At 32.6% G+C, this 13047-nt stretch overlaps 1 protein-coding gene across 1 annotated transcript; it reads right to left on the bottom strand.

Moving 5' to 3' along the window:
* Positions 1–2005: 2005 nt before the first annotated feature.
* RBOHA (respiratory burst oxidase homolog A) lies at positions 2006–7632 on the bottom strand. Its single transcript, XM_020377898.3, has 12 exons — positions 7069–7632; positions 6817–6979; positions 6675–6723; positions 6430–6543; positions 5901–6323; positions 5376–5759; positions 5181–5276; positions 4940–5055; positions 4691–4793; positions 4535–4608; positions 2731–3290; positions 2006–2421 (listed from the first exon to the last, which is right to left on the bottom strand). The coding sequence occupies exons 1-12, from the start codon at positions 7526–7528 to the stop codon at positions 2312–2314; spliced, it is 2652 nt and encodes an 883-aa protein (XP_020233487.2). The 5' UTR covers positions 7529–7632; the 3' UTR covers positions 2006–2311.
* Between the last annotated feature and the right edge of the window lie 5415 nt (positions 7633–13047).

Below are 13047 nucleotides of genomic sequence, written 5' to 3' on the forward strand. Positions count from 1 at the left end.
TGTAAACCTGTTTCTACTCCACTTGCTGCACATTTCAAGTTATCTTCAGACCTTTGCCCACAAACAAAAGAAGAGATGGAGCGTATGTCACACGTTCCATATGCTAGTGCAGTTGGCAGTTTAATGTATGCTATGGTGTGCACTAGACCTGATTTAGCATATGCTGTTAGCATGGTGAGCCGATACATGCATAATCCTGGAAAGGATCACTGGAGTGCTGTAAAATGGATTTTTCGGTATCTTAAAGGTACTAGTAATATTGGCTTGGTGTTTGACAGAAACAAAGCTACAACTAATAATGTTGCAGGTTTTGTTGATTCGGATTATGGTGGTGATCTTGATAGAAGAAGATCTCTTTCTGGCTACATTTTTACTCTCTGTAATTCTGCTATCAGTTGGAAAGCTTCACTTCAATCTATTGCAGCATTATCTACAACAGAAGCAGAATATGTTTCAGCAACAGAGGGTGTGAAAGAGGCTCTCTGGATCCGAGGTTTGGTCAAAGAACTTGGTCTCACACAAGATGTTCTTACTGTATTTTGTGATAGTCAGAGTGCCATTCATTTGACTAAGAATAGTCGTTACCACGACAAGACCAAACACATAGATGTTAAACATCACTTTATCCGAGATATTGTTACTATTGGTGAAGTTCTACTACAAAAGGTACATACATCTGAGAATCCAGCAGATATGCTTACTAAGCCACTTCCGAATGCCAAGTTTCAGCATTGTTTGGGCTTGGTTGGTCTCTACAACAAATGATTGCCCCTCTGGGGCTTTATCTGGCGATGAGCAACTTATTAAATTTGAGCCAAGGTGGAGATTGTAAAGTTATGGCACAAATTTCTTCCATATTTCCTGTTTTAAGGAAAACACGTTTCCTTGATTTTAGGCCATGATTCTATGCATGGTTTCCTCTTTTTTGCTTCTTGTTTTGTTCCAGGTTTCCTTATTCTGGGTGCATACGCTTCTTCTCAATGCCTATATAAGGCATCAAGCATTTGGAGCAAATTGCAATTGATTCAGCAATCTACACACTTGAGAAAAATCATACATAGAGAGGAAAGATTCAAGAGAGTATTTTTAGTCTATATTTGAGAGATTATCTTTGTTCTCATGATATTAGAGAACTTCTTGTACTCTCCTATTTCTACATAGTGGAATTATCTTGCTCTTGATCGCCCGTGGTTTTTTCTCCGTCTTTGGAGTTTCCACGTAAACTTGGTGTGTATTTATTTTTCTTGTCTCTCTACTTACTTCTCTCTATCTCTAATTAACTTGATCCGGTGCTTCCGCATTCCGCTCATTCTTTCTGATACCCAACAGGTGACTAAATCAAAAAGCACTGGGATTAAGATATAAACGATCAGGTTGACTCCGGGTAAATAAATTTATCTTTTTACTATAAATTAGAATATCTAATTTGAAGAGTGAAGCACTCACTTTCTTTACTTTTTAATTAAAATTCTCACGATTATTTCTCTTTTTCTTAGGAATTATAATTCACGCTCAACTAAAAATATATTTCTGAATTATTTTTAGTTACTTTCTTCTGTCTATCTTTTATTTTTGGTACATTAGGAATGAAAAGGAGGAAAATGAAATCTAAGCAAAAGCTACACTACTGGCACTTCTTTTGTCTATCTCTATATCTATAGGTTGATTTTTTAACTATCCGTCTATTTTATTTAAAATAACTTTATATTACAATTTAAATTATTTATCATAAATCTAAAATATATTTATATATTTCAAAATAGTTTTTATTATAAATTATCATTGTATAAAAATAAATATTTATTCCATACAACAAATGTTAAAATACTTGTTATATGTAAATGGATCACGTGAATTTTGCGATTAATCAACTGAAAGACATCGGGGGATTAATGGACTATTATAAACAGTGCACTCCGGCTGGACAAATTATTTTCCCTTCTGTATACTTTCTAGTTCTCCCAGACCCCTTTCCCTGTATTAACCAAAAATGAGAAAAAAGAAAGAAAAAAATAAAACTTGTATTTCTCCTTAAATTTACATGGAAATGAAGACACGCAAATACATTGACCATTTTAACCCCTTTTGTAATTGGTAGCCAACTCACTATTTTAAGCATTTAACCTCGCCTGACTTACTCCTTTTACAAAGCCATAACAACCATATATAGGAACTTATTTATCGGCCATCAACAGAAGGGCTCTACATGGATTATAGTGGAATCATATAGGTGGTCCGTGGTGGGGATCAAGGTGGACAATAAGCTCGTTCCACCTCCTTCTGATCCTGTTCTCGATAATCCACTATCTTGTCAGAAATTTTCTTTATGGAAGTCGTAAGTGGTGGATGTGTTGTGAGAGAAATCCAATGCTAGCTGACGAAGCTCGTGGGTGATTGATGCTGGCCCGCAGTAAAATACCCCTGCATTACATAAAGCATGTTGTCTCTATCTATTGCAATTTAATGATAAGTCTTGAAGGCAATGAAACATTTAAAAAGTCTTAAAGATTGATGTTGATGGAAGTATTTAAGGAAAATATTAGACACGCAAAATGCTATTTAAGACTTGGTGAAGGAGATAAAGAGAAAAAGATATAGTCGATCAGACTAGCACATGCGTCTTTTTTAAAAAGCATATTCTAGTTGATCAGCAATTATTGAAGTGTTTTAACTTTGACCGAAGGATAGAAATAAAGAAGCGCAACGTCAGTTCCAGAAGTGGGAACTCACCAACTCGGGCCTGTGGATGATTAAGCGCAATGCGCTTGTAGACACTACGCCAATTGGGCTTGGCAAAGTGAGACATAACACGTGTGCCAGAAACAATGTCCACTCCATTCTTTGCATGGTTTAATGACTGCAACATAGCAATAAGAGCAGAGCGAGCATCACCCTCTTCATAGACGCTGGTGCAGTAGCTGTGGAGCTCAATCACTTTCCTTCGGTCCTCTTCAGCCACCTCGTTCATCACCCCTTTGAACCAGTCAAAAGAACCCTGCTCTCTGGTCACCCAGTAGAAGTATGCCCTCCTTGTCTTGAAATCACTCAACCTGGCACTTCTTTGTTGGGTTGTTAGTGGTGATTTAGCACCACCTGACCCACTTATTCCGTTTTCTATTGCGATCCCCTCCTCCTCGTCCATGGCCTTAAAATTATTCACCATGTCCTTTAGTATACTTATCATTGGGGTAGCTCCAATTCCAAGCCCCACAAGTAAAACCACCTCATATTCCCTGTAGTCTTGTGCTGGCGCCCCATACGGACCATCCACCAGAACTTTAGGAAAAGGACTGCATTTATAAAATATCACACATGATTATAATAAAGAATCCATCCTTTTTGTCATTCAATGCTTAATTAAAAGGCTTTGTTGCTATGCAAGTGCCATCGGCTCCAATCTTTTGGATTATGTGTTTCTATTTATTTTATTTTATTTGTTGGGTACAGGGTTACGTATTTTCCTTTACAATACTTGTGAACTCGACTCACTAAATGCTAGTACTGACAACTTAACTTGCATGTAGAAATTTTCAATAGGCGTCCTTATCACCCCTAATATTTTTTTAGTCCAGATAACAACCCCTCCTTTGCTGCGCGTGACAATAGAATTTAATCATAAATCATACACACTTATTATTTGAAGATCAAAAAATTAACGCAGTACTTGATACTATATATAATTATCTCTATTTTTTTTGTGCACACATTTTAAAAATACATATCAAAATCAAGTTGGACAACCTTTTATTATTTCGTTTTAATGTTGAGACAACATTTTCCAAAATATTAAGCATGTGAGGTGCTTGGAAATCTCGGTAGCTGTCATTGACCCCAAAACGAAAATCGACAAACATGCTCTGCATGATGCTAAAGTTTTGTTAATTAATTTCGAGCCAACTTGCTATGTGCTATCCAGCAGCCATCAATTATTGGATCTGAAATTTTCTCTAATCAATTCAAAATTTGGTGAAGGTTTTTCCAACAGACTCCAAGTGTTTAATTAATTTCTAATTGTGTCTTTAACAGACTAGCATCCTAACCTAAGTAGATACATAGGTGGTTCTGGTGAGATTTAAACCTCTATTTTACGAGCAAATTTTACATGGAACTCGTTGTGGGTTTCTTGCATTTTTTTTTTATTAATAACAAAAATTATAATGATGATAATAAGATTCAAACTTAAGAACTTAAACAAAGTTTCTTAAATAGATAAATTAAAGAATAATTTGCATAATAAAAATAGTTAATATCACAGAATTAGTTAAATTCTAGTTGTTATGAAATTTCTATTATAGTGCATTATTAAATTGATAATTATTTCTGACAAATTAAAGTATATTAGCATTCAGTTAATTTTATTTAAATATGATTTGATTAGAGTACCTGATGGAACTGATACAGTCCTATGTAAGTTAATGTTATTCCCAATAATGTGAAGTACCAAACTTTAGTTGTTGCCTCAGCTATCCATCACATATTCATTAAATTCCCTACTTCAAAAAATTAAAGTAAAATAAAATAAAATAGGGCTTACGTTGAACTGTTCTCTCCTTTCATGCATTCAGCTCTTAGAAGTCCACTCTGTCCATTGAGAGGTTGCTGGCACGCCTGAAAGAAAGCAAAGCAATATAGACTGGTTAATTACGAGAAAGCCACATTTTAATAACAATAAAAAAAAACATTAATTCACCTGCGAGAACTTGGTTTTGAGACTTCGAGTCCAATCACCAAGTATTTTTATGTGAACGCTAAGGTAATCATCATCAGGGGCGGAAGTTATGGAAAATGGATGCCTGTGAATGCATAAACAACGAATATACATGAATTAGATATTGTGAAATAAAAAGTATAGAGGCGGAGGAGGCTCAGGCACCTCAGGGTGTTAAGATGGTATTTACGTGCAACATTTCATATAGAAGACGTTTTGTCAAATGCATACCATTCAACTGGAGACACAGCAGCACAATTGACAAACATGTATTGTCCACTTCTGTAATCAAACCCCTGCGGCTTTGACATTTGAAGTGATAACACATTTCCAGGATAAAGAGTCACCTTCAAATTTAACATTGAAAGTGAAATTAGATCTTGACTTGTGCATACTTCTTAAGCATAGCCATGAGTAATTATGATGGAACCATGTGTTTCAAATAATTGAGTTTTAATTATTTGAGACTTACCTTCAATATTTTGACGGACTTAATGCTCGATCTCAGTGCTCTAATCAGTCTTTCCAATATATAAATGGTGATGGGAACAGCCAGATACATCCAGGTCTACCAAAAACATAAATATTAAGTGTCTGTGAATCGATTATCTTTCAAATCAAAACAACTATATAAATATACACATAAAGGTCAACTGAAGGTGCTAACCGTTTTCTTGTACCACTCCTTAGACAAGTAAAGTTTGATTCCGTGCACAACCAACATGGCATAGACAATGATGAAGAGGTGATGAGAATACCAAAATGCATTGAAACCTGTGACTTTGTCGAAGGGTTTGGGTACTTTGGCCCGGCCTCTCCGGAACCTAGGATTGGCCAGCGTAAAGGCTATTGCCATTAGCACAACCATAACAATCCCTGTTACTCCTTCCCATGATTTGATAAAATACCAATAATTTGGTGGTCTATCTCCGAAAAAAGGTTTCATCAGCTCGTACTTTTCATCGCTTGCATGAAGAAGGCGAGGAAAATCACAAGTAAGATGATAAATACCATGTATAGCAACACCAATTGCTATTGCCACAGCTATCACCTGCAAAAATAAAATAAAAAATACTTATTTTTCATGCCTGATTCACCTGTGAAAGCTGGTATAATCCTACAAGCATATGAATTGAAATAGATGTTTTCTTTTCTTGTCACTCTTGAAGGAGCAAGCTGAAGTAAAAATTACCTTGTGGAAGTTGATGTTATCATCCAAAGGAATTGCAACACCTAGTTTGGTCTTGTTCCTAAGCCAGGTGATGGTGTTCCGGCAAACTGGTAACAAGATAAGAGCCATGTTCAATTTAAGTGTCTCGGCTGCACCTTTTGCCATGCATACACAGTGGCCCATCACCTCATAGGCAGCTTTTCTTCGATACTGCACAAATTTATAGGCAAATAGGCCTAACATCACACCAATCCACAGTGCAATAACCCAACATCTTTGCCAATTGTCCAGCAAGAAGTACTTGGTATCTCTATACCACCTTATAATTGGACTGTCCACATAGATAGGCTTAAGCTTTTGGCTTAGCATTTGGCTCAGGTTCTTACTTTCTCCTCTTGTAGTTTCCTCTGGTCCATGCAGCAAGAGCATCTCCAGGTTATCTATCTGTTTTTCCCAATAAAATAAACAGTTAAAGAAATTAGGCTGAATGAAGAATTCTATAACAGTGAATGGAGTTTTTCCAGTCTTTAGGATTGGTTATTTCATTTACCATGATGTACCCTGTGTCATCAGGGTCCAGTTCTTCCATAATCAAAGCCGCATATTCCTCTGCTTGTTTCTGGATGTTTGACAATTTGTTGGCCGTAGCACTAAGGCATATAATCTGAGACCAGAATTTATCAATCTTATTAGATGGGAGGGGAAGTTCGGACTAGCAAAATTTTCTGATAAACAAATTCATACTACTTGGAAAGTAAAGTCTGTACAGTTCGTGGTGAACTAATGAGGTGGTACCTCTTTAATTTCTTCCTCGGTGATTCTGCCATCTGCATCTTTATCAACCCTGCATTTCAAATCCAAATTAATATTAGTGAAAGGATGACAGGAAAAGCAGAGAAATGGTTTAGTGTTTATATGAACCAAAACAATGAGTTACATGTCAAAGAATGTTTTGAGCCTAGTATCAAAGCTCTCATCAGAAATATGGTCCCAGAACTCCCTCAACTGGATCTTGTTAATGGAACCCCCCTGAATACATCTCTGGCGAGCAAGAGTATCAAAAAGCTTCTCTGCATAAGCCTCGGACTCCTTGTTCAACCCTACAACCAAATCCAATGATATATATATACTCAGAATCAGAAAGCTTTGAAGCAAGATGGTGGGTGAATATAGGCATTGGAAAAGCTACCTAAGCATTGGGCAAAGAGAGCACGAGGAAGATAGCCATCGGTGGTAGCAGTAAGCTTATGAAAGCGCTTCTCCACCTCACCCCATCCTGCAACACCATCAGTCTTGCTGATGAACTTGAGGCCGGTGAGGGCATGACCCACTGCAGACTTTGTCCTCTCAAAGTGCTTAGGCGCTGGCTTCGAAAACGATGCCAAACGCTTGAGCTGCTTCATGCGAATGGCAGCATTCTGAACCATGGAAGCCCCCAAGGATGTTTTCCTCTCAAGCCTCTTGCTCTTGGAACCCAACTTGCCACCCTCCTCCATGTCAACAGAATTAATGCTATGTAAGGCCACAGAGCCAGCTTGGATGTCCATGGTCACCTCAACATACTGTCCTCCATCTTCACTCCTTTCACCATCAATGAGCTCTATATCTGACTCATGCTGACCACGAAGATCTGCAGAAGCTCCTGCCATTCTGCCTTTTTCTTTTGTCTGATGTCTCAACACCACTCTTAGGTCTCTTTGTTTTGCCTTTGCCTTGCCTATTCTAGTATTTGTACTACGTATACTATGTAATTGTAATGTGGACAACAATGACACCCAGGAAAAAAACACTTATTTTGTAGCCTATTACCATACTTTTCTTTATTTTATTACAAGCTTTTACCTTATCTAACCTGCCTTGCATTCACTTCTAACTTCTAACCTTATCATCTCTCCAACACTACCGCTGTAACTGCCGCAACTCACTATCGCTCTCACCATTATCATATTCTTATGATCATAATAATAATAATTCATTATGATAATTTAAAAATATTTTGTAATAAAATTAACATTCAATTATTCACCAAACAATATATGAAAACAACAAAATATTTAATAATTTAAGAACCTAATTAAAAAAAATTCAAGAACACACCGATATATTAAATATTAATATAATTAACTTTATAATTTGTAGTAATAATCTACCAACCATTTGAGTCTTTTTTTTATAATTTAAGATTAATCAATGTTCGTAATTCCAAAAGTTAATTTAATGCACTATTCGTATAATTTATTATATCGTAAAATAACATATTATAAACTCATAACTTTTAAAAAATTATTCATTAAATTTATAATAATGATATAAGAATTTGAAGAAAAAAAACTTGTATATATATTATTTTAACTCTTACTAGATGGAATCTAAAATTGACCTGTACCTATTAAAGTTGAGTGTGATTATTTCACTCAAAAAAAAAATCTCCCAACATAAATTTTCCTCGTTCTATTAATAACATAAAATGTACTATCTTTCATTAATATAGAGGTTTGGCTCGCCTAAACGAGTAATGGCGAAATGTGTAATATCAATAGTTAATTAAAAAAATAATTAATATATATATATATATGATTTATTATGTATACGTACATAATTTGATATATATAAAATAGAAAAAACCTTTATTTATACATTTAAAAAATGAGTTTCCCATGATGATTGGGTTTATAGACAGAAACGAAAAGCTGCAACATGCAAATGCAACCACTGTGAAAGGGAAAGAACAAAGAAGGCTTCGCACGTTCCTCGTTTGTTCGTCTTGGGAGACATACAAGCTATGATTGGAAACCAGCGCCACAAATTTCGAACACTCCCACTCATAACAAATTCATCATTCATAAATATATATTTCTAACTTTCTACTATTTACTTTACACAAAACAAAAATTCAAAAACCCACCCACCACTTAATTTTAAATATGTCTTCATAAATAAAACAAAAAACAATTTTCCTTCCTTTTATTAAAAGAACCATGACCATTAGCTAAGGAATTAAGGATTTGACAGATGTCAGATACAATATTTTAGATAATATTAGTTAGTGTTAATCATTGTAAAAAAAATATTAGTTATTCTTATTCTTTAATTAAAATTTACCTTTATAATATATAATAAAAAAATATAAATTATATTTAATAATACTACTAACAATATTCATAATATGGTATTTAAGTTTACCCTAAAGATTATTTTTAATAATTATTATTATACATTATAATGACCGACTACTAAGTTGACTTTGGTATTTAAGTTAAATACATTTATTAATAAAAAAAGGTTATATATAATTAAACCTTTAAGTAAAAGAGATTAAAATGGAAAAAAAAAATCAGTAAGATTAAGAAAAATGTAAGATAAATATTAAATTTGTGAAAACAAGACCATTATTATATGTTTTTAAAATTAAAGTAAATTTTCAACGTTTAAACCTCTTGTCGGTTATGTTTGATTTTTAAATTATATTAAATATAAAATGTACAATTTTTTCAACGTTTGAACTTGTTGGTTTTGTCTTATTCTAGAATGTAAATATAAGCCAATACACCAAACTAGGTTAATTTAATTTTACGATTAATTTATTCAGTGTGTATATCTTATCCCTTAAGGCAGTATATTTTTCATTCACAATAAAATATACTTGAGCGTAACCTTTTCTTTGGTAAAAAAAGACATATACCTTGACCTCTGAGAGTTTTATAACTATTGTTTACATAGTTAATATTTTAAAAAATATTTCTTTTGATGATTTCTCTTGGACCAGTAATTAAGCACTTGTTTTAGTACCCACCACACCACAACCCAAAATATCTTAAAAGATAAGCAAAGAGCGCAATGAGAGGCATATATCACGTGATGCACTCCCACTTTTTCACCATTTTAATCTCAATCCATGCATGACGCATCATTTTTTAATTATTAACTTATTATAAACACTGTGGATACAAATTAATAAGAAATCCAATATTAAAATCTTGCACATGCCTGTAGTCACTATCACACTCACATTCATGCTTTTAATTACTTAATTATTAGCTTCTGTTAACTAATTATCAACAGTCAACACATCTTTTTTATGTAGTTTTTATATGTAAAAAAAATATAATTACAGATTTGAATGTAAAATTATATATTTATTATTTTAGTTCTCTAGCTACTATTAGCATTTAAAATTAATATAATTTAAGAGGAGGACTAAATTACTTCAAAAATTAATGTTTAAAAAAGGTAATTAATGAAAATATCTAAAATGAATGTAATTGAATGAATTGAAAGTATTCCTTTGCAATTGGCGATTGACTTGGCTTTTAAATGGAAAGAGTGAAAAGCAATCATTCAGAGATGTGGGAATCTTTACAGAACTAGTCAACACAACCACTCAATAATGAGTTGTTTGGTATGAAATAATGGAAACATAATGCATCATGCCATCATGCATGTGTATTGTGTACTAACCAAACCAAAACTTAACCTACACATATGCATATAGGTTAAGCGAATATTTTAATATGAGTCATCTATGTTTTAATTTAGGAGTGTGTTTAACAGTAGAAAACAGCAAAATGCAAAACCACCAGAATTATGCCTCAAAATTTGTCTAAGATAAAGCCAACCCACTCGTCTCAACTCAACATTCTTCATCAGAGTAAAGGAAAATAAATAAATAATACTTTTGCTTCAGATCTCCTTTGGATTTTAAAATAACAAAGGCATTTCAAAATTTGAATACTCCCTTGGATCTTCGGTTTCTATAAATTAAAATGACGTATTGCAATTGATAGTTGATACATATTTCTTGTAATATACAACAAGAAGTTGCCAAAAGCATATATGAAATATTTAGGAATTAAATTATATTCTGAAAGTACTTAAAAACCACTTTTTGAAGTTGGAAAAAGAAAACTTTGCAAGAGTGAACTTGAAAAAGACAGCTAATATAATGCATTTTCCCTATTTTACCCATACTTATACAATTTTTATTCTATTGAAAAGTCTCTAGTGCATTAAATAATAAAACATTGTTTCATTAATTTAAACTTAAATAAAAATAATCTTAATAAAATATAACCATACTCCTGAGATATTAAAAATAACAAGGGAAAATAAATATGCCTATATATATATATTTAAAAGTAAAAAATAAAAGATAAAGATAATGAAGGTTAATAATTCTGAATAAAAAAAAGTTAAATAATTATAATATTGACTGATTTATAACGGGAGACACTTACAGAGGTAAAACAAAATTTAAAAAAAGGTTAAACTTCATATTCCTTTTAGTTATAGTTATAAACTAAAATATAAAGATAATGAAATAAAATTAAAGATAAAATAATGAAAGTTAAACAATTATAAACTGAGTGATATATTTGCAATTGAGTGATTCTAAGAATAAAATAGAGTTAAAAATGAGTTATATGGACAAAATTTGGTTGTTTGGTTTGATTTTTTCTGTTTTCATCCTTAAAAAAACAGAAAATAGTGCTAAAAATACATTTGGCTAAATTGTTTAAAGCACTTTTCTTTGAAAACATTTTCAAAGAGTAATTTTAGACCCAACTTTCTTTTTCACTTTCTCATTCACAATATACTTGGAGCACTACAAAGTACAAACACTTAATTAGCAAAGGAAGGTGAAACATTGAAGGCATGGAAACACATGAACTTCTAAATTTTACATAAAAACACTTCACAAAGTTCTATTAAAAAATAATTTAATCAAACACATTTAATTTCAACATTTTTTTTTATTTTTTAAAAACATAAAATAAAAAGTCAAATCAAAGATAATTCCTAAATCTTAAAAACTTGAAAATGGGAACCATTTCTTAAAAAATAAAATATATTTCAAACTAAAATAAGCATAAATAGAGTTGTGATATGATGTTGTGGTGTGTATATCCCTTGCGAGACAGCTAAGTGCAATTAATTTAAGATATGCAAAGTGAATGAATAAGGATTGTTTGGTGGGGACAAGCACAAGCACTTACCCAAAACATTTGGGTACCACAGTTCTCACATTAATTAATGCTCCATAATTTTCTTCTTTAAGGTCGTAAAGCAGAAGATGAGCCAAACACTCAATCTATATAATGGCCCATCACATCTTCAGTGCTGTTTCCTGCTTTCAAAACTTTCACACTCAAAACTTTCAAAAACCTTTGCTTCTTTAAGCTTACTTGCTCATTTTGAGTTTAGTTTTATGGATACAGTCGGGGCACAATCTATTCACAAATCCCATTCAATTCAATTAGATTTTATTAGATTGGATCAAGTTATTGAGTTGGATTCAACATTTTTTAACGCCTAAAAATACGTTTTGATGAAAGAAGTAAAAAAGGTTTGGAACTTGGACATTTTCTCTGGGAAAGGCCCACGAAAGAATGATATGGTGTCATATTATTCTATGTTTGTCGTTAGTCTTTCTCTACCAACCTCGACAAATCACTAGCCTCCACCATATTTAAAACGAGGTTCAAGATATTTTATAAGAATAAATAACAACATTGGAATAAAAAAATAATAATTTTCTTTAATCTCTTTAACATGAAATGTTACCTTTTGAGTCTTTTAAAAAAAAGTTGTGTTAATTAAATTTCTTTATTTTAAAAAGAGTAATTTTATTTTCTAATTTAATATTAAATACTTTTGAAAATATTATTTAAACATTTGAAAGTTTATGGTAAATTTGAAATATAAAATTGTTTGTGTATACCTATAAGACGCAAGGACTTAACTGTCCTTGAGATCGAGTCCAGGTCAGATTCCGACCGAACTCCCCCGAGATCACCCTCGTGGGAGGGGATCAGGTCAGATTCTGATTGTTTCCATGCCTAGGCCAAAATCAGGTCGGCCCTTTTCCGACTCCCCCTTTGGTGTGCCGATACGGTACAGTAACATATTCTAATTACATTTAAAATATTGTTTTTCTAGAAAAACATTAAAAAATGATTTAATTTTAGTTAAATTCTCTTTATTAAATTTTCTTAATTACAAATTAGTAAGATAAAATGCACACCCATGTCAATAAAATATTGAGCAATTATTATACACTACAAAATTTTTGTAATCTTTCATAATTTTTATTTAAAAGTTGTCCCAAATACTATGTAAAAAAGTACATAATCCTTTTTATTTATATATATATATACCATAGAGTTATGAC

Source organism: Cajanus cajan, chromosome 2 (assembly GCF_000230855.2).
Source record: "Cajanus cajan strain Asha chromosome 2, NIPB_CcT2T_4, whole genome shotgun sequence".
Lineage (NCBI taxonomy): Eukaryota > Viridiplantae > Streptophyta > Magnoliopsida > Fabales > Fabaceae > Cajanus > Cajanus cajan.

Coding starts and splice junctions, on each gene's coding strand:
- RBOHA (XM_020377898.3), bottom strand. CDS start 7,528: ATGGCAGGAGCTTCTGCAGATCTTCGTGGTCAGCATGAGTCAGATATA. Junction 6,980..7,068: donor TCTCTTTGCCCAATGCTTAG/GTAGCTTTTCCA, acceptor ATTTGGTTGTAG/GGTTGAACAAGGAGTCCGAG. Junction 5,056..5,180: donor AGTCCGTCAAAATATTGAAG/GTAAGTCTCAAA, acceptor TTAAATTTGAAG/GTGACTCTTTATCCTGGAAA.